The 20181-nt window shown below is 48.8% G+C and overlaps 1 protein-coding gene across 1 annotated transcript in view; it reads right to left on the reverse strand.

The window, feature by feature from the left end:
• GUCY2D (guanylate cyclase 2D, retinal) overlaps positions 1 to 19897 on the reverse strand; it is a 34832-nt gene extending 14935 nt beyond the window's left edge. Inside the window, exons 1-9 of the mRNA XM_035135850.2 lie at positions 19180 to 19897; positions 12302 to 12603; positions 10987 to 11341; positions 9393 to 9477; positions 9144 to 9240; positions 8072 to 8164; positions 5581 to 5664; positions 1134 to 1214; positions 761 to 937 (exon numbers count right to left, since the gene is read on the reverse strand). Of these exons, the coding sequence (XP_034991741.1) occupies positions 761 to 937; positions 1134 to 1214; positions 5581 to 5664; positions 8072 to 8164; positions 9144 to 9240; positions 9393 to 9477; positions 10987 to 11341; positions 12302 to 12603; positions 19180 to 19897 (1992 nt within the window). The remainder of the gene's footprint in view (positions 1 to 760; positions 938 to 1133; positions 1215 to 5580; positions 5665 to 8071; positions 8165 to 9143; positions 9241 to 9392; positions 9478 to 10986; positions 11342 to 12301; positions 12604 to 19179) is intronic.
• Between the last annotated feature and the right edge of the window lie 284 nt (positions 19898 to 20181).

A 20181-nucleotide genomic window follows, 5' to 3' on the forward strand; every position in this document is an offset into this window, starting at 1 on the left:
CTCCAATACGATTCTGCCAACAAGTTTCCCTTGTGTTTATATCCCCTTGTTCTATAGAACACCTCTGACTTCTCTGTTAGGCAAGCAAGACCCCTGGATACTGCAAAATACTGCAAAATCCAAATGGATTGGGGAAGAGACACAGATAGAGTATCTGTTTGGCTTGTATAAGGTCCCAGGTTCAGTTATTGGATGGGAATGTCACCACCTGCAACCCTGCTTGTGGGCTTTCCCAGTGGCACCTGACTTGCCACAGCAAGAAGGAAGATACTGGACAAAAAGGAACAGTGGTCTGATCCAGCAGGACTCTGTGGTTTCTGTTATGTATTCAGTGGCCTGTGTTTGCCTGAGCTTGAGTCTGGACTAAGGATTCTGAGCTCCTGTGTTCTGATTTGATACACAATGTCCAATCACAGAACATTTCAGGATTTGGGCCTCTGCCATTGGCCCTTGAACTCTGAGTCATGATTCGCAGCGTGGAATTTAGACAGCCAATCACGTTGGGAGGGGGAGTGGCCCAGATTTTCAGAAATGTACCGTATATAAGCAGTTGCTTTGCCCCTGTTTCCCAGTTATGTGGTTCAATAAAGGTGCTTGCTGTTATCACTGTCTCTTGCCTCGTGGGAACCCACCTACACTTCAATTTCCTTTCCTGTTCCCATCAGAAATGTCCTGCTCCTCTTCCTATGATGAGGAAGTGGCATTACCTACCCACCCAGATCCCCAAAACTAGATTGCTAGATCCCTCTCCCCCAAGCACCTTAATAAGGTCAAGCAGCAAGGACGACTTGAACATCCAGTCCAGCTTCATGTCCTCGTTATTGATGAGATCCTCAAGGCTGCCACGTGTACAGTGCTCTGAGACCACAGCAAAGATCCCACAGTCATGGAAGAAGCCCAGGAAAAGGTTCACATTTTCATGCCGCAGGTCCCGGAGCTGAAGGTGAGGGAAAGTAGGGAAAGTAACAAGAACAGAGGGATGAGAGGAGGAAGCCCACGAAGATGACCGTCCAGTAGAGGGTGCTGTGCATAGTCCTAGTGGTCAGGTTGGGAATTGCACTGGGGTGATTGCCTCACCCACTGAAGCAGCAGCGACCCCCAATGGCCACAGAGAGTTGCGCAAGAGCACTGACCTTTAAGAATGCTGTTTTGGTGGCAGGTTTGATTTCAGTGTGCTTTTCGCCTGGGAATTTCTTCAGCCACACCCAGTCACCCTGGGAAGGAAGACAAGGGAGGGCATGAATGTTCCCCCTCTTAAGATAATGCACCTGAAAGAAGGAAGACAAGCCCACAAACCCTCCCCACAGCCTGAAAGGCTCACAGAAGTAAAGGGAAACAGGTAAATACATATGCTTTTAAGCAAGAGGAGTGGAGAGTGAAGCAAGGAATGAACAGAACCCAACCCCCGAGAGACCAGGAAAGGAAAATTGGCCCAGCCAAGCTAACAGGGACCTCTTAACCCCTGAGAGAAAGAAAACAGCAGGGGAAAGGGGTCTTGCCAAGTAACAGCAAAGCAGTTATCTTATACTCTCAGATTCTTCACAGACTGAGACTACCAGGGTACAACCTCCCTTCCACAAGATCTTCTTCGGGCACCTTTCTGAAAGTGCCCCACATTAGGCGAGGTGCAGTAGGTGGGTATGGTAGACAGGACATTTTGGGTGGTATGGAATGCCCTCCCTGGAGAGGTTCACCTGGCACCTATCCTTTTATTTCTCCAGGCCTTTTAAGGTGCAATCCTGTACTGGAGTGATGCTGATGGAGGGGCTTTAGGATTTATTTTGGTGGAATGCCAGAACCAGTAGGGGAATGCCAGACAGGCCACTGTTGTGACAGATACAACAATATGCTGGCTGTGGAATGGCCAAAACGGGATGGAGTCATAGGTGGGATGTGGGCACCATGGGGGTAAGAGAAAACGTAGACTGTATCCAGTACGCCTTCAATTCCCTATGGCTGTAACCTGGCCAAGGGTGGAACTTTCCTGTCTTCCACCCAGGACCTGATGCAAATCATTTCCTCCCCTTTTACTGCAACCAGGGGTGGGGTGGGGAATAAAAACTAGCCCCATGTCATTGACTACAATGACTACATTGCCACGGCAAAGCATATGGTGTAACTCAAACACCCAATGACAGCACAACACTGCCTGCCAGTATATAATCCCCACACAGGGAGACCATAACTCAGATGGCAGGGAGTGTAGCGATGGGGCTGCAACTTTCTGGCTCATGTTGTGCATGCTTAGTGCTCACAGGAGGAAACTCTGGTGCAGGGGGCTATAAGGAAAGGGGCACTTTGTACAAAAAGTGGGGGGGGGGGCTTTGCAAGAAGCTTGCATCCCAAGAAACTGTGTTTATCCGCAGTGCTTCTAAGGTCGCTATGGCATATGTTTTAGTACTAATCAAAATACTTTGCTACTACCTTGCCCTGCCCCTCCTCTTCAGCATAGAAGTTTGCCAAGCCAGCATGCATTGTGTGATCCTGCTAAGATATTTGGTTTCCCACAGCCGGTTTCTCAGGTCACAGAGGCAGAAATGGGAGCTGGAAGCCATTCGGATTCGCCACACTCAAGGGTAATCCCCCTCCAAAGTCTTCCAGTATTCAGTTCAACAATATTACTTTCCCCACCTTCTAAAAAACTTACAACAAAATAATTCAGGAATGGGATTAATAATTATTCCCCATAACCAACTTCTTTTATACAAAAAAAAAATGTAGCATTTCTTGTGATTTTCAGTAGTAAAGTATTTCCTTCCTTCTATTTCTAAGCAAACCTGCACAATAACCATTCCGAGGACACCAGAAAGGTCTTCTAGGTAACCAGCAAAATAGCACTGAGTTGGTGCACTAACAGATGTGCACCTCTCTAGAAGCCAATTTTGCTACAAGGTAGTTTGCAAAACGAGGCAGGGGAATTTGCAGAAAGGGGGGAGGGGGCAGGGAAAGGCTTTTGAAGCACTCATGGGATTAGGATGTAGCCAGCCATCCTGCAAAGCCGGAAACAAACAAAAAGCTTGTTTAGGGCCCCTGTGTGCTACAGAACAGAAGGTGTCTGCTTATTCACGTGCCTTGCCCGTTCTTGTATGAAGCAAAGACTGAGCAGTGGGGAGGCAGTCTGGTTTTTACATCAAAACCTCCCTGTGGAATTTACCTGCCCAGATTACTGGCAGTGAACTAGGCTGGGAGGCAAGTTTGTCTCCTATCACCTGCACACTCCCTTTCGATTACAAATTTCACATTTCTTTTGCGTGCACACACACACACACACACACACACAGAGAGAGAGAGAGAGAGAGAGAGAGAGAGAGAGAGAGAGAGAAGCAATATATTCCATCCCTGAAAATATTCATAAAAATTGTGGCGGCAACATTTAAATTGCATTTACTAATCTTAGATGAAACTGTTTAATCAAGTGAAAAGGCAGCTATGATTAAACCAGGCAACACTTTCTTTTTGTAGGTTGAATGTTTCAATATAAAAATATAAATTTAAGAAGTGCAGGTGGCAGAGGAGGTATCTTTGCTACCACACACAACTTTCACTTTACAGCCGGAGAGAATTCCTCTTCTAATAGCATGCCTGTTGAGACCCATATATGTACGATGAAGGTTGCAGACTAATCACATCAGTTGTAGCATGCTGATTAAATCTGCACACATTTGCAAGTGTGTGCAGATTTAATCAGTCGGTTACAACTTATTTGATTAGTTAGCTAAGATTGCTTTAAAGGGTGTGACAGCACTGTTAAGAATGGAATCATCTATGCTGGTCGTAGGTTGTAGGTTTGGGCCTGTATTCCATAGCCAAGGCCGGCCCACCCATGAGGGGGTGAAGTGACCCCCTCAGGCGGCAGGATCCACAGGGGCAGCAGATACCGACGTGGATCTCATACCCTCCAACATTTCTCCAGTGAAAATAGAGACATCCTACTTCATAATAATGCTAATAATTTTATTACTTGTACCCGACCCATCTGCTTTGGTTTCCCCAGCTACTCTGGACAGCTTCCAACATATATGAAAACATCACACGTTAAAACGTGTCTTAACATCACACGTTAAAAGGGCTGCCTTCAGATGTCTTCTGAAGGTTGTATAATTACTTATCTCCTTGGCTCGAAGGTTGCACAACTCTACACCCTCCAACATTTCTCTGATGAAAAGAGGGACATCCTAAGGAAAAGCAAGTCTTTCCAGGATCAAATGAGAAACTGGGGTGACTTCTGTAAATCCAGGACTGTCCCTGGAAAACAGGGACACTTGGAGAGTCTAGACCTTTGTTACTGTTGTGAATCTTCACCTACCCCTTCTTCCTTGGGAGGGAAGGGGCACATCAGGTGCCAAGATGTCTTGGCCCTGTCCACAGCAGAGAGAGATGCTACATGGAGTTGGACTGAACAGGCTACCTGATCAGAGGAAGCATGTGTAGTTGGGCTTAAGCCCCATACAACAAGGGCGTACCCACCGCGGGGCAGGGAGGGGCCGCTGCCCTACTCTAGAGGCAGGGCCGGTCGGGCAGCTGCGGGCAAGAGTGGCGCTGCCGGCGGGGCTGGTGGGCAGAGGCGGAGGACAGCCCAGCGGAGCGCGAGTTCGGCGCCCGCAGCAGTCTCTTGCGCCCGAGCCGTGCGGAGTCCACACAGCCGCGCTGTGTGGGAGGGGGCAAGGGCTGACGCTCCCGACGTTTGGGAGACCTTTGCGCATGCGCAAAGCGGGGCGCATGCGCACAGCGCGGCTGTGGACTCCGGCGGCCGCCGTGCAGGGCGCATGCGCACAGCGCGGCTGTGCTCAAAGGTCTCCCGAACGTCGGGAGTCGTTCAGCGCCTGCCAGACCGCTGCAGCAACGGAGCCTCGGATAGCTTCGCGGAGGCCGGGGCTTTGCTCCAGACCTCCGCGGAGGCCCCGATCCAAGCCTGGTTCCCTTCTCTCCCCCCCCAGCCCACCCCCAGACTTCCCTCTTCTCCTCTAGGCGGCCGCTGGTTTTCTCCCCTTCGCCGCCGTCGCTTCAGGTTTATTTTGATTTCACCTGGGCTCTGTAGCCCCGCCCACATTCCCACTTTGTGGCCCCTCCCCTCCCGTGCCTTGGCCCCGCCCCTTGCCCCCCCTAGTTTTGATCCTGGGTACGCCCCTGCCATACAACAACTCAGTTGCAAATTAAGCACTTCACCTATAATATCTCTCTCTCTCTCTCTCTCTCTCTCTCTCTCTCTCTCTCTCTCACACACACACACACACACACACACACAATTTTTCCAGCAAACCACCAATCTGAACCTGTTTTCTACCTCCCATTTCAATCCTTGCCAACACCTTCTCCCCAGAGGAGGGAGTATGGCCTGCAAGTAGGGGGGGGGGGGATGAAGTAACAAGTGCCATAGCCAACTTTTTTCTTCCTCTCATTTTTGAGAGGAGGGAAAAAACCCTAACACAACAAAATGCATGAGAGCTAAAAAGGTCAAGTGAAAGAGAAGGAGCATCAAACTTTTGGGAGTGAGGGGAGGGTGTAAAAACCAAACTGAAAGGCAGAGCAGACTGGCAAAAAGGCACAACTTAAAAGGGCCTTTTGCCAAATGGGACTTACCTGGACCGCGGCTATTACGCCTTGGCTGTTAAACAAAAGGAGGAGCAAGGGGAGTTGGCTGGTGAATTTTGGCTTGTCCTCGCCCTAAGGATAGCAGGAAGCAGGCGGTCAAAAATAAATGATGCTGGTGGTGGATGGAAGGGGGTGGGGGCAGAAAGGGAGGGCAAAACCCAGAAGGACAGGTGTATGAACTGGGGTGGGGCGCTCCCTCAACACACTCTCTCTCAGCTGGGCCTGATCAATGGGGGTTCATAATTATGAGGGTGCCTCTGAGCATGTGCTAAGTACATTTCCGTGAAAACCTGCCCCACCCTCCAACAAGCAATGCTGGAGATTGGAGCAATAGGCTTCTCAGACAGACATGCTGAGGATTCAAGCCCCTCTTTAGGGATTAAACACTGAACTCTCTCAGCAAACTGTAGGATGGGAACCAGGTGTGTAGAGCTGTGGGGCTGGGGAAGGCAGCAGTGAGCTGGAGAAGATGGGTGCACTTACAGTGTCGAGCACACAGTGATGGTGCCATGGCTAGGCTCACAAGGATAATTAAAGATGCCTTAGGATTTTGCACAAAAACACACTGGTGTCAGAGCAGATTTAAGCCACATTCACACCAGGTATTTAAAGCACCATGGTACCACTTGCAACAGTCGTGGCTCCCCCAAAGAATTCTGGGAGTTGTAGTTTGTTAACCATTCCTAGAATGGTTTAGCGATCAGCCCCTCTTCTTGGGAATGGTAACTCTGTGAGAGGAAAAGCATTCTCCGGACAACTCTCAGCACCTCCCATAATTCTTTGCAGTGGGGGAACCATGACTGCTCAAAGTGGTATCCTAGTGCTTTAATTCATATGCTGTGAATATGACCTTAGAAATTAACATGGACTTGGGGCAGAGTACCACAGACCCCAGGGCTGGATTATCGCCAACATGGAAACAACTGCTTCTAGAGAAGCTTCCTGGTTTCCTAGCAACAGCCAGCAGAGGCACACTTGGCTGCAGCCTCCCTGCCATGACCAGAGGGATTGCAACCCTGACCCCCGTAACATCCAAATCATGAGCCCAATAAGTGTGGTTGAGTACTGAGGCGGGAAGGAGAGGATGCCCAGACACACATCACTTCCTGACCAATATGGTGCAGGAAAAGGTGGTGGGTTGGGGGACGGGGGAGCAAGCAAGGTCTCCAGGGAGCAGGGAGCAGTGCCGGCAAGCAAAGCCACGTTGAGATCAGTGGCGGGAGCTGCAGGAATCAGTGAGGTCACCCTTCACAGAGGGATGTACCTGGGCATGCTCCCTGAACATGTAAGCCCCTCCAGCCCCCTACCGCTGAGCCGGTGGCAGCCAACTGCCCCTCACCAGCCACTGAATGTGGGGTTGCTGTGCTTCGCTCACTTTCTTTTTACAGGGCATCCACACTATGCCACAGCTGAGCATTAATCATGGATATTAATCAGGCAAGTGAACCTACCATACCTCAGCCTTTTGCAGTGGGCAACATTACAGTATTAAATCCTTGTTTGTTTTTGAACTCTATCTTTTAATTAGTGCCAAAATGCTTTTCTAGCTATGTTTTTCTTAAAATAAGACCAGTACAGTGCTACAAACCCACCAAGATGCTATATTAAAATTAAAAAATTAAGAAAAGTATTTCATTTTGGCAAATATCAGCACAGTATAAAACTTCTCATAAGAAGTAATGCAGCTGAGAGCAACAGTCATGTTACATTTTCATCACATTTCATGTCAGCTGTAATTATTCAATAATTTAATTTAAAAATTATAGCCAGAAAAGCCCTTCAGAACTAATTAAAAGAGCAGTTTGGGGGGGAACAGATGGGGTTATAAAATGTCTCCCACCACAAGGGTCATACTGAGTGTGTTCTGAGCTTCAAATGACATGTCTACTGTGTGGACAGGGCATAATGGGATGTACACAAAGAAAAGGCACAATATTCCAGGTGGTGGAGGAAAGTCAATTGCAATTCCGCTTGTAGCTTACAAGGGAAGAGCAATGTTTGGATAGTGGCAGGAGCCACCAATCAGGAAGCAGCCCCAGCCTCTCAAAATGGCACCCGCCATGACAGGAAGTAGGCGATGGATGGAAAATGTAAAATGGCAAGGACCCTGGGAGGATATATTTCAAAACAAAACACCATTATATAAAGGTGAAGGGAGATTCAGCAGTGCGACAAACTGGGCCCAATAAAAAAGGATCTGTGTGGAATAGAACTGCTTAGAATGAGTGGAAGGAGATGGCTTGGCGTCACCATCAAAACCTGCCACCCAATTTTAGTGCATTCTTTCCAGCCCCAACCCACCCACAATGATTATATCAGTGCTGGCACTGCTCCAGGAAAGGCTGCTGGCAAGAACGCCATCTGCGCCTCCTGGGGAAATGGCTTTGCACCAGAGGCTTCTCCTGGCCCACCCACTAGTAACTGGGAAAGAGGGAGGGTGCAGGAATAGGAACTGTGAAGGAGGGGGACATGCTTTTACCTCAACCACAGCCATGTTGCTGTTTTCTGCATTTGCCGCCACACTCTTGAGACTTTTCATGTCCGACGTACTTTTTCGACTGTCGTCCATTTTCTGGGGGATGAAGAGGGGAGTACCATGAACTAAGGAACAGCTTTCTTATTCTTTTAAATTAATTCTATTGAAGTTATTCACAACACAAATCTACTACAACAACTAAAACAAATAAATCCACCACCATGACATCTAAAGCGATACAAACTTAACAACTTTACACTTACCACAAAGAAAAAATATTTTTAAAAATAAAAGACTTCCTTTATCCTTCTTTACTTCTAATAAACTGTTTCCCATATAGATAATTATTACTGGTTATCTCAAATTGTAACTTTGTTGTTGTTTAGTCGTGTCCGACTTCGTGACCCCATGGACCCTAGCACGCCAGGCACTCCTGTCTTGCACTGCCCCCCTTCATGGATCAATGCCTTGTCGTAGCGAAGGGGCTTGAATAACTCAGAGAAGCTATGAGCTATGCCATGCAGGGCCACCCAAGATGGACATAGTGGAGAGTTTTGACTAAATGTGATCCACCTGGAGAAGGAACTGGCAAGCCACTCCAGTATCCCTGCCAAGAAAACTCCATGGACAAAGACAACAGGCATATAAATTGTAACTTAAAAACCATAAATCCTCCTGTAGGAATTAATCAAAACAAGTCCGGGTGGTTATTTCAGGGCACTGCTTGATAAACAGCTTTCTTATTCTTAACTTGGACCTTTATCATACAGTAATGACCCTTGGCCAATACTGCAACCCTCTAACATAGCATCCGCATTCTCAAACAGTTCTGGCCTGACCATCATACCCATCCAATGTCTGAAGGCGAGAATCTGCTCCTACATAACCAAAAACAGCAGTCCTTTCTGTCCGCTGCCCTTTATTTCAGTTGCATGAAGCAACCATCATAGAAACCTTAAGCATTACTATTACTCGCATTGCCTGTTTTGATCCCTCTTTGACTTTGCAGCGCTCCATCTTGCCAGCCTCTCCTTAGTCTCCTCAATGGTCCCTCCCACAGAGACAAACTCCTCACCTTCTTGCTGTTCTGGGAATGGATGAATGTCAAGTCATCCATGGTGAGGACAATCTTGTCGGGCCCCTTCATTAGCTGGGCATGCTGAAACTGCCGCCTGTCGGAATCAACAACATGTGCAGAGCAAAAATAAAAAAATGGTTGTTCGTAAAGATAAAGCACGCAGCACGGGGAGGTCCCAAAATCCAAAATGTCAGCTGGTAGCTGTTGTCCAGCAGACCTAGTCGCCAAGGTGTTTGCGTAACTCACCTGAGATGGAAAGCAAGGGCACCTCCACCCAACATCAAGCAGATAACCAGGAGGAATATGAGGAGGATAAAACCAGCATTCACCCCTGAAGGAGAAGGAGAAGAGTGTTACCACTGGGGACTTCACTTCCAGGAAACAGACTTGAGAGGTTATTTCCAGCTCCATCACCATCTTCTCCTAGTCACATATGGGGAGTACCATGCAAAATATCTCCACCCACCCACTGTAGTATTACAAATCCTGACAGAGATGCCTTTTGCCTTCTCCCCAGACTTTCCTTGTCTTCTCTTCCCTGCGTGACTTTACCATAAGACACCCAAACCTATGAAATCAACAGCTCCTTTCTCACCTTCCTAAAGCGCCATTTGGGCGCCGTGATCTCACCCCCAAAAAAGTATGTCCTTGGGGGCTGCGATCTTACACGGGCCATGTGATTCACGCAGGAGTGTGGCGCTGAAAGACGTGCGTCCCAGTGGGAGGGTCTGCGAGTGGAGTATATGAGGTGAGCTGGCTAGCTGGCAGGACACATAGCTAGCGTATATCACAGGCATCCCCAAACTTCGGCCCTCCAGATGTTTTGGACTACAATTCCCATCATCCCTGACCACTGGTCCTGTTAGCTAGGGATCATGGGAGTTGTAAGCCAAAACATCTGGAGGGCCGCAGTTTGGGGGGTGCCTGGTATATGAGATTGGTTGATCGATCAACTGGATGGTATATTTGAAGTTGGTGGGATGGAACGATGGATGGATGGCTAGGATAGAACAGGGCCTTCAGTATGGACCTGACTTCCCCTCAAAATAAGGCAGGCACCTACAATCTTAGGCTTTCAGTGTATGCTGAAAACCATTCTTTTCACTTGGGCCTTCACAGCTTAGTATTAGTACAATACTACCTCTGGATGCGAACGGGATCCATTCCGGAGCTCCGTTCGCATCCAGAGCAGTACACAACTTGAAACGCCGAATCTGCGCATGCTCACCGTGTGATTCGGCGCTTTTGTGCATGCGTGTGACATCATCCGGCGCATCTGCGCATGCGTGAATCGCTGAACCCGGAAGTAACCCATCCCAGCACTTCTGGGTTCGGCGCGTTCTTAACCCGTGATGTACGCAACCCGCAGCGAATGTAACTAGAGGTATGACTGTATTGCTAATTTCCCTTCATGACCAGAACTGGGGTCATGTGAAATTTGTTTCGCACTGTTTTTAACGATATACAATAATAGGTGGTATTCAACAAAATATTATTTAGAATAGACCCACAGAAATTAACTTTGTGTGCAATTTTCCCTGGTATACACATTTTTGCAAAGCAATTTTCCATAATATAATGAAATTTTGTATGTTATTTTCAGTAACATATGCACACTTTACCCTAGTATATGCATTTTTGTGCACATTACTGGACTGGAAAACTGCACTGCAAAATTCAGGGAAGAGCAAATTTCAAAGGATGGCCGAGTCTCAGTTCTCGTATTGTTTTGGAAAGTGCAAATTAGGGAGGTTTACCTTTAAATGCAAATCAAATTCCTCTCCATCCTCCCTCTCCCTCTCCATCCTTGCACACCCAGGCAGCCCACTTCAGCACTCACCCCCATTGCAGATGGTGACCGAGTCAAACCAGCAGATGGAGTCCGTGTCTGGACTGGAACTGTGAGGCCAATGGATAGTGTACCCAGCATAGCGCAGAGTACGAGCACCGACGTTCACACTGTAGGTAGGCCAGAGGCGGCTGCCCTTCCCATTTGTGTCCAATATGATATAGGGGATCACGGCATCCCCATATTCATCGGCTGATACTGGCTGGCTGAAGCCTTCCAGTTCAAAGTCTTTGGCGTGCTCTGCAATGGTGGAGCCCATCACCCACTTGCCGGACTTCCGAGTACTCTCCACTGCCTTGGCCAGGAAGTAGATGGAGTTAAAGATAGTACCAAACAGGGGGTGTGCCTTTAAAGAGAAGCAAGCAAGAGTTAGGACCAGGTTCTCAAATTCTGCAACCTGAATAAATGGTGCTAATGGGTAACATTTGCTTCTGTTTTCTTGATTCCCCTCATTTGCGTGGACAGGCGGAGTCCCCCCAACCCCAGATGACCCCTGAGCGGAATAATGACTCAAGACAAAGTGCTATGGGATTAAAATTGGCCACAACTTTATTAAGCTTCAGGTCTAGGGAGACCTTGGCTCAGGCATTGGGCGTTTATCCTTCCCAGTCCCCAGCCGGGTATCTGGGAGACATCAGGGTTATCCAGAATGTGTGGGGATTGGGCTGGCTCTGGAGAACATATGTTCAAGCAGAGAGCCCACCCCCTGTTTCGCCGCCGTCACAGGGGAGAACAATGACAACCTCTCGGCGTATGGCCAATGCCTCCCCTCAAGACACCTTTAACGGGGAACCCTGGGATCACCACTGCAAGGGGGGACATGGGTCACCGCTTCAAACCCCCCCCCCCCCATTTAGGAAGATAGACTAAAGGATTCCACCCAAGGCCTGAAACTGCCAAATTTCAATTCAGTGGAGCAGGGTCAAGATATTAACTGATATGCATGAAATTTCAGATATAGCTATATAATCCCTAGTGTAGTAAGATAAGACCTTTGGAGCAGGCATTTTTTTAAAAAAATAATAATAATTATGAACCACCCTACTGCAGAATAGGCACACAATAAAGTCTCCAAGAGCCGTCAGAAGCTCAAAAGTGAGGAGGCTTGCCAAACCTCTGCTGGAAGAGTATTCCGCAGCAGTGCTAAAACGCCCTTCATTCAGGCAGATCTAAAAATTAATGTAGTTGTGAGCACACACAGCTCTGAACGGCATATGGAACCTCCTAAATCTGAGCCTCTCCTGCACCTCAAACAGCCACCCCTTGTACCTGCCCGCCCCCACCCGCTGCCTCTTTTCTCACACACCTTGTCAGCATCAAGGTGGCCAGGGATTTCCCTCTTCTCCTGAGCCTCCCTGAAAGTCTGCCGGAAGGACTGCTCCGGCGAGTCGATGGTGATGGTGAGCACCGCGTCGTAGGCCATGCGGAGTTTGAGGCTGTCATCCAGCACAGGGTAGGACTCCTTCTGGTAGGGCATGCTGTAAGTCAGGGCGTCGTAGGGGATGAAAACGTAGGTCCCGTCTGTCATACGCAGGTCCTCGGCCTTCTCCAGCAGGAGGCGCTGATCCTCCCCACCCAGCAGGGCAGAGTGCATACACATGACGATCACTGGATAGGAAAGGAACAAGGAGGAGGAAATGGACAGGGTAGACAGGGGGAAGGATTAGGGCAAGGGTCAGCAAACTTTTCCAGCAGGGGGGTGGTCCACTGTCCCTCAGACCTTGTGGGGAGCCAGACTATATTTTTTGGGGGGGGAATGAACGAATTCCTATGCCCCACAGATAACCCAGAGAGATGCATTTTAAATAAAAGCACACATTCTACTCATGTAAAAACACAGTGATTCCCGGACTGTCCACAGGCTCCCGGATTTAGAAGGTGATTGGGACGCATCCAGCCCCCGGGCCTTAGTTTGCCTACCCATTAGGGTATAGGTCAATAGGAGAAAAATCAGTGTAAAGTCCAGAGCTCACCAAGGGACCGCAGTGAGGTGAAGAGGGCCTCTGTGTATGTGCAAAGTGACCTTCTGCAAAATGGACTGCCTCTCCTAATATGAGCCAACCCAGACCCTGCATTTATAATCTGAGGTCCCTCTCCATGTGCCCTCTCCAAAGGAGATGCAGAGGGTAGCAGCACAAGAACAGGTCCTTTCTGTGGTGGCTCCTCACTTATGGAATGCCCTCCCCAGGAAGGAAAGCCTGGCACTTTCACTGGCTATTTTTAGGCACCAAGCAATAATGTTTCTAGTCCGTCAGTTTAGGGGCCCTTTACGCTGGAAAGTTTTAGATATTGCGACCTCCCTTAGGATGTCGGTAGGATGTATATGAATGCGTTTAGCTTTTATTTTACTATCGTTTTGGAGCAGTTTCTATTTTTGCATTTATGTTTTAAGTTGCTTTGGGTTCCTTTTCGTAAAAAAAAAAGTGACCATTATAAGTACTATTATAATAATATTAATATGCTATAGCCACATCCATAACATACATTTAATGCACATTGCTTTCCCAAAGATCCTGGGAGATGTACTGTGAACTTTAATGTTTTAGTATTTTAACTTCGTGTATGTTTAAAACACTTTTAAGTTTTTCTTGATTTTATCATTTTATAAAAATAAAAAAAATATTGAAAATTTTTATTTTATTTTTTATTTCGACTGTGTCCGACCAACACAGCTGTCAGGGGTGCTGGTGGCTACCCTCAAGTGACGACGCTCCACACCGCCGCGTCTTTAAGACTTTTATTGGTGCATACTTACTTACAGTGCAAGAGATAAGAAAGACATGACTGTTCAGTCTGCATCAGAATCTCGCAATGGCGCTTTCCGGCTACGCGCCCAGCAAAGTAGTTTGGGGACCCCCCAAAGCGCCACCCCTTGCTCCTATGGGAGCTGGCACACCTCAAATAAGGCGTTGGGGGAAAAGGGCGCCTGTGCGATGCTCCGCCGCTTGCCGTTTCCTGTATAGGAGCTCTAGGCTGCAGTCGCGGCTCTTGGATGCTGCCGGAGCCCTGTACCAACCTGCTCACTTCCTCCTGCCCTTCACTGGACCCGCTGCTGGAGCTCTGACTGGTTGAGGAGCTGGACTTTATGATGGGGGGGATGTTCTCTGTAACTCCGCCCCCTTACACTACCTGAATCTGTTATCATTTTATCTTTTAGCACTTTGAGGTTTGTGTGTTTCTAAACAATCAAGTAGTGTATAAATTTTATTAAATAAATAGCTTACACCTCACATACCTACTAGTTCCAGGACTCTTCATAGCAGTGATGTCTGACCACCATCCCTGCACAGCAACAGCAACAGCAGCCTTTGACTTCCAGATGTTTTGGGCTACAAAACATCACCTGCCCTAGCCAGTACAGCCGTGGGAGCTGTTGCCCAAAACATCGGGATGACACCAGGTTGGGGAAGGTTACTTTAGAGCAGTGTTTCCCAAACTTGGGTCTCCAACTGCTTTTGGACTACAATTCCCATCATCACCAGCTAGCAGGACCAGTGGTCAGGGATGACGGGCATTGTAGTCCAAAAACAGCTGGAGACCCAAGTTTGGGAAAGGTTGCTTTAGAACCACAAGCAGTCTTACCATCAGGAGAGTGAGGCATTCCTTCTCAGGTGGCAGGTTTTTTAAGGGGGCGGGTACCATTAGAGGGTCGGCAGATTGGATCAGTTTGGATAAAGGGAGGTTTAGACATTTTTTTTAAAAGAATAATGTAGTTTATGTTTACTGGGTGTGCAATTTGGTTTTGACTACAATGCGCAGGAGGGGAAGTTGACACTTTCCCTCCCCAGCCATGATACTGATGGAAATAGTGTGCCCACCACCACACTAATTAATTGGCACTACTTAACTGTAGCACATTCCAAAGAAGGGCAGTGCCAAAGAATGCTCCAACTACCGCACAATTGTGCTCATTTCACACGCTAGCAAGGTTATGCTTAAAATTCTACAAGGCAGGCTTAGGCAGTATGTGGACCGAGAACTCCCAGAAGTGCAAGCTGGATTTCGAAGGGGCAGAGGAACCAGAGACCAAGTAGCAAACATGCGCTGGATTATGGAGAAAGCTAGAGAGTTCCAGAAAAACATCTACTTCTGCTTCATTGACTATGCAAAAGCCTTTGACTGTGTCGACCACAGCAAACTATGGCAAGTTCTTAAAGAAATGGGAGTGCCTGATCACCTCATCTGTCTCCTGAGAAATCTCTATGTGGGACAAGAAGCTACAGTTAGAACTGGATATGGAACAACTGAGTGGTTCAAAATTGGGAAAGGAGTACGACAAGGTTGTATATTGTCTCCCTGCTTATTTAACTTATATGCAGAATTCATCATGCGAAAGGCTGGACTAGATGAATCCCAAGCCGGAATTAAGATTGCTGGAAGAAATATCAACAACCTCAGATATGCAGATGACACAACCTTGATGGCAGAAAGCGAGGAGGAATTAAAGAACCTTTTAATGAGGGTGAAAGAGGAGAGCGCAAAATATGGTCTGAAGCTCAACATCAAAAAAACCAAGATCATGGCCACTGGTCCCATCACCTCCTGGCAAATAGAAGGGGAAGAAATGGAAGCAGTGAGAGATTTTACTTTCTTGGGCTCCTTGATCACTGCAGATGGTGACAGCAGTCACGAAATTAAAAGACGCCTGCTTCTTGGGAGAAAAGCAATGACAAACCTAGACAGCATCTTAAAAAGCAGAGACATCACCTTGCCGACAAAGGTCCGTATAGTTAAAGCTATGGTTTTCCCAGTAGTGATGTATGGAAGTGAGAGTTGGACCATAAAGAAGGCTGATCGCCGAAGAATTGATGCTTTTGAATTATGGTGCTGGAGGAGACTCTTGAGAGTCCCATGGACTGCAAGAAGATCAAACCTATCCATTCTTAAGGAAATCAGCCCTGAGTGCTCCCTGGAAGGACAGATCGTGAAGCTGAGGCTCCAATACTTTGGCCACCTCATGAGAAGAGAAGAATCCTTGGAAAAGACCCTGATGTTGGGAAAGATTGAGGGCACTAGGAGAAGGGGACGACAGAGGACAAGATGGTTGGACAGTGTTCTCGAAGCTACGAACATGAGTTTGACCAAACTGCGGGAGGCAGTGCGAGACAGGAGTGCCTGGCGTGCTATGGTCCATGGGGTCACGAAGAGTCGGACACGACTAAACGACTAAACAACAACAACTGTAGCACTAATGGCAGAGGTGCCATATGGTAATTTCAGAGTCTGGACTTAACGGTCTTATGGAGCGCCCTTCTTTAGGTGGTTTGCACATAGCCCCTCCTGTCCATTCCTCCAAAGTGGGGCCCTGGAGATCTGCCCTAAAATCCTGTCCTGATGGCACCACCGGCTAAGGGAAGCTTTCTTTTTCTTTGGCTAATAACAGCATATGGGGGTTATTTTCGATGGGGTTGTTGCTGGGGGTTAGGGATGGGGAGAAATTTGATTCAGTTCACATTGGATTGCCATATTTTAAATGGTGGGAATCTGAACAGAAAAGTTGTTGAGTTCCCCCCCCCCCAAAGTTGTTGAGTGATTTTTTTTGGGGGGGGAGGCAAATCAATATTCCGGATATATTTACGTCCAGAGATTCCGGACATATTGCAACCCTAGTTCACATTTAAAGGCAAATTTACACAATTTGCGCTTTGAGAAACGATACGCAACAAACATACATCCTTCAAATTTGCATTTCTCCACGTTCCATTCTCCAGTCAATAAATGTGGACAACAGTGCATTGCATTAGGGTCAACTGTGCATTTATCAGTGAAGATAGTGGACAAAAGCATTATATTAGGGAAAAGGTCTTACAAAATGTGTATATTGTTACAGGCGCGCCAGTTTCTGCCCAACATGGGGGGGGGGGGCGTGCGACATCACATGGTGGGAGGGGGCCTGGCGGGACTTGTCACACCCTCTGAAAGGCCCGGCAGAGCCAGCCATGGCTGCTGAAGCTAGGCCCAATGTAGCCTAGTCGCAGCTACGGGAGGACCTGGTGGAGCCCGCTGTGGCTGCCGCTCCTCTTGCACGCTCACACCCAGCTCTGATTCCTCCTACTGCACCTCTTCCCCTGACACACCCTCTTCCAAAATAGGCTTCCAGTGAGTGGAGAAATCAATTAGCAGCAGCTCCTCAGCTCCAGCCAGCTCCAGCTTTCTCCGACATGTTGCCTTCCCCCCTTGCCTTCAGCTGCCCCCCTACATTCTGGATCTCTTCAGCTGCCCCTTCCATCTGGGTGCCTTGCAGCTGGGCTCCTGGGTGACTTTCAACCCCCTGTAGCATCTCATTTGGCAGGGCCCTCAGCTCACATGGAGTCACACTTTCCTGTCCATGGAAGCTTCTCACCCAAGCTACTCTCATTCAATCAAACTGCTCACTTTGTCACTGCTCTATTCTCACAAGCCACTCGAGGGGTGTTGCTATTCCTCCCTCCATCTCTACTCAGGCACACCTCCTCCAGGAAACAGAAATCCCACATCTGACACCAGTGTGGCTGCTTTTATACAGAGACAGAAAGCACTAAAGCCACATTCTTACTTCATCTTGATAAGCAATACAGTCGTACCTCGGGTTACGACCACCTCGGTTTGCGAACAGTTCGGGTTACGAACTGCGCAAACCCGGAAGTGTTTTCGCCGCGCGCAGCGCGATCGCGCAATTTGCGCATGCGCAAAATGGCGGCGCCCATCGCGCTCGGTTTGCGAACTATTCGGGTTACGAACTGCGATCCGGAACGGATCGCGTTCGTAACCCGAGGTATTACTGTACTTTCTTAACGTCCATTGTGCTTGGAGCACAATTAGGGAGAGCGCGGGATGTGGAAGAAGGGTTAAAAAGACATCCCCTGGGTTGGGGGTGGTGCTGGTTGAGAGGGAGTGTGTGTGATAGGACCAACCTGGGTTGCTGGGGGGGGAAGCATGTAGCGATTTTTGATGGACAGGGACTGACCCTTAAAACCTCAGCGCAGTTAGTTTCACTTTTGCAAAGTGCTTCTGCTCTCCCTCCCGCCCACCGCCTTTTCTTATGGTTTAGCCTGACATTGCTTTGCCTTTTATGGGGTCGCTTGCTTTGCAAGGGCCCAGTAGGAATTTTGCCATTTGGCTGATTGGCTGTTGCCATTGGTTTTTGCCTACTGCTTAGCAAAGCGTCACAACTTGTTAGGTTGGCGGTTAGGCATTGGTTAATAATTCTGGTTGGCATGGAGGTGCCTTCCCCTCATTAAAATGCTGCTCCACATAGAAGTATTCCGTTAAAGGAATCCTGGGGCTCCGGGGCTCTTGTCCATACACCCCCGCAATGGGCGGGGCTGGGGCCATTACAGAGCACGAGCCTTGGGGAGCATTTCTGGTCGAGGGGAGAGTGCCTGGACACAGCTACCTCCTCTCCCATGGGGTGTTTACTTGACTTCCCTATACGGCTAGGGAAGTCGGAGCTGATCTGTCCCAGGCGGTGGACAGATGGATTAACCCAGGGGTTCCCAAACTAAGGCCCAGGGGCCGGATGCGGCCCAATCGCCTTCTCAATCCGGCCCGCAGAAGGTCTGGGAATCAGCATGTTTTTACATGAGTAGAATGTGTCCTTTTATTTAAAATGCACCTCTGGGTTATTTGTGGGGTTATTTGTAGGAATTCGTTCATATTTTTTCCCCAAAATATAGTCCGGCCCCCCCACAAGGTCTGAGGGACAGTGGACCGGCCCCCTGCTGAAAAAGTTTGCTGACCCCTGGATTAACCAATGCCTAAGCCAACACTCACATTTAATTGTATTTAAATAAAGTTGTAGCCAAATTAATGCCACAACCCAAACTAAAATTCTGTGTGTGGTGTGAGTTATTTGGGGGGGGGGGCGTGTCTGGCAACCTCGTCACGCAATTTATCATGAGGCAACAGCATGGAAGCTTTTCTTGGCAAATGCTGTTGTATCGTGATCCTGCGTATCTCTTGTCCCATCAGGCTACTTCTTAAAAGTATGGATCAGGCTGGAGGGTGGAGAAGCCTGTCATATGTACGCAATTGCACCTTATAGAACAGTTCCTGCTCATTTAAAATGACTATGTGAACTGATCTTATCCACACTGACTAAGAACCTTGGCAGAACCTAGAAGTTTTCTAACAATTACCCCCCAAATATTAGACCCTCTTCCTTTGAGAGTCGCGCAAGCACATGTGGCCCTAACCCAGCCATACCTCGTACATCATAGGCCCTCTGTACACGGCGGAGGGCATCCCGTGCCCCATTCGGTTCATCTTCCATAGTGGTTACCACAGTGACAGGGAGGCCAAAGTTGCGCAACGACTCCGCCAGGCCTTGCCCTACTTCCACCCAGAGGTCCTGCTCGGAGCTGATCACAGCGACGTGGGCCCAGCGGAAGTACTTGAGCACGGTGTAGAGGACGGCAGAGGCCTGGGGCAGCGGCCGGGAAAAGGTACCAAAACGCTCCACCTCGGCATCGTCAGTCAGGCAAGACCAGGAGAAGACGGGCTTGTTCCAAGCTCTGCCCAGCAGCCCAGCTGCCTCGCAGGTGGCTGGGTTGACCGGGCCCACAAAGCCAGAGGCATAGCGTTCCGAGTTGACAAAGCCAACCATGGCCTGAGACGACTTGCAGTCTTCGTTGAGGAGGACGTAGTCAAACCAGTAGCCCTGGTTCAGAGTAGGGTCCTTGTTGATGCGGGCAATGGCCAGCTTGGCCGCTGCGTCAGGGTAGGCCCTGGCGTAGATGGGGTCGCAGGTCCAGGGGCCCATCACACCCACCTTGAAGGTTGACGGCAGGACGTGGCAGGGCAAAGAGAGGAACAAGAGCCAGAAGAGGAGGGCTTGCCAGCAGGGGCCCCTGTAGCAGGCCCACCTGGGGTGATTGGAAAGGCGGAGCAGGAATCTGTGGAAGCCAAGCCAGGCTAGGATCATGGTGTCGCAGAGCCCGGGAATGGCGCGGCGGTGGGGGAAGGGGGAAGGGAGGGGAAGAAGAGGGAGAAGGCACGGCTCACAAATCCTTTAGTCCCTCAGGGGCCAAGGGCCAGAAGCCTTTTGTCGGAGTGGGTCCATTTGCCGCCATCAACTTGGTTAAGACTCAACGCACGCAGTCAAGAGAAATCACCCTGGAATAGAGAAAAAAGAGAAACATCACACTATGCTGGGGAAAGGATGCTTGGGGTCCTGTGCATAGCTGTGGGGATCAGTGGGCATTGCCA

The sequence above is a fragment of the Zootoca vivipara genome, chromosome 13, assembly GCF_963506605.1.
Source record: "Zootoca vivipara chromosome 13, rZooViv1.1, whole genome shotgun sequence".
NCBI classification, from domain to species: Eukaryota; Metazoa; Chordata; class Lepidosauria; order Squamata; family Lacertidae; genus Zootoca; species Zootoca vivipara.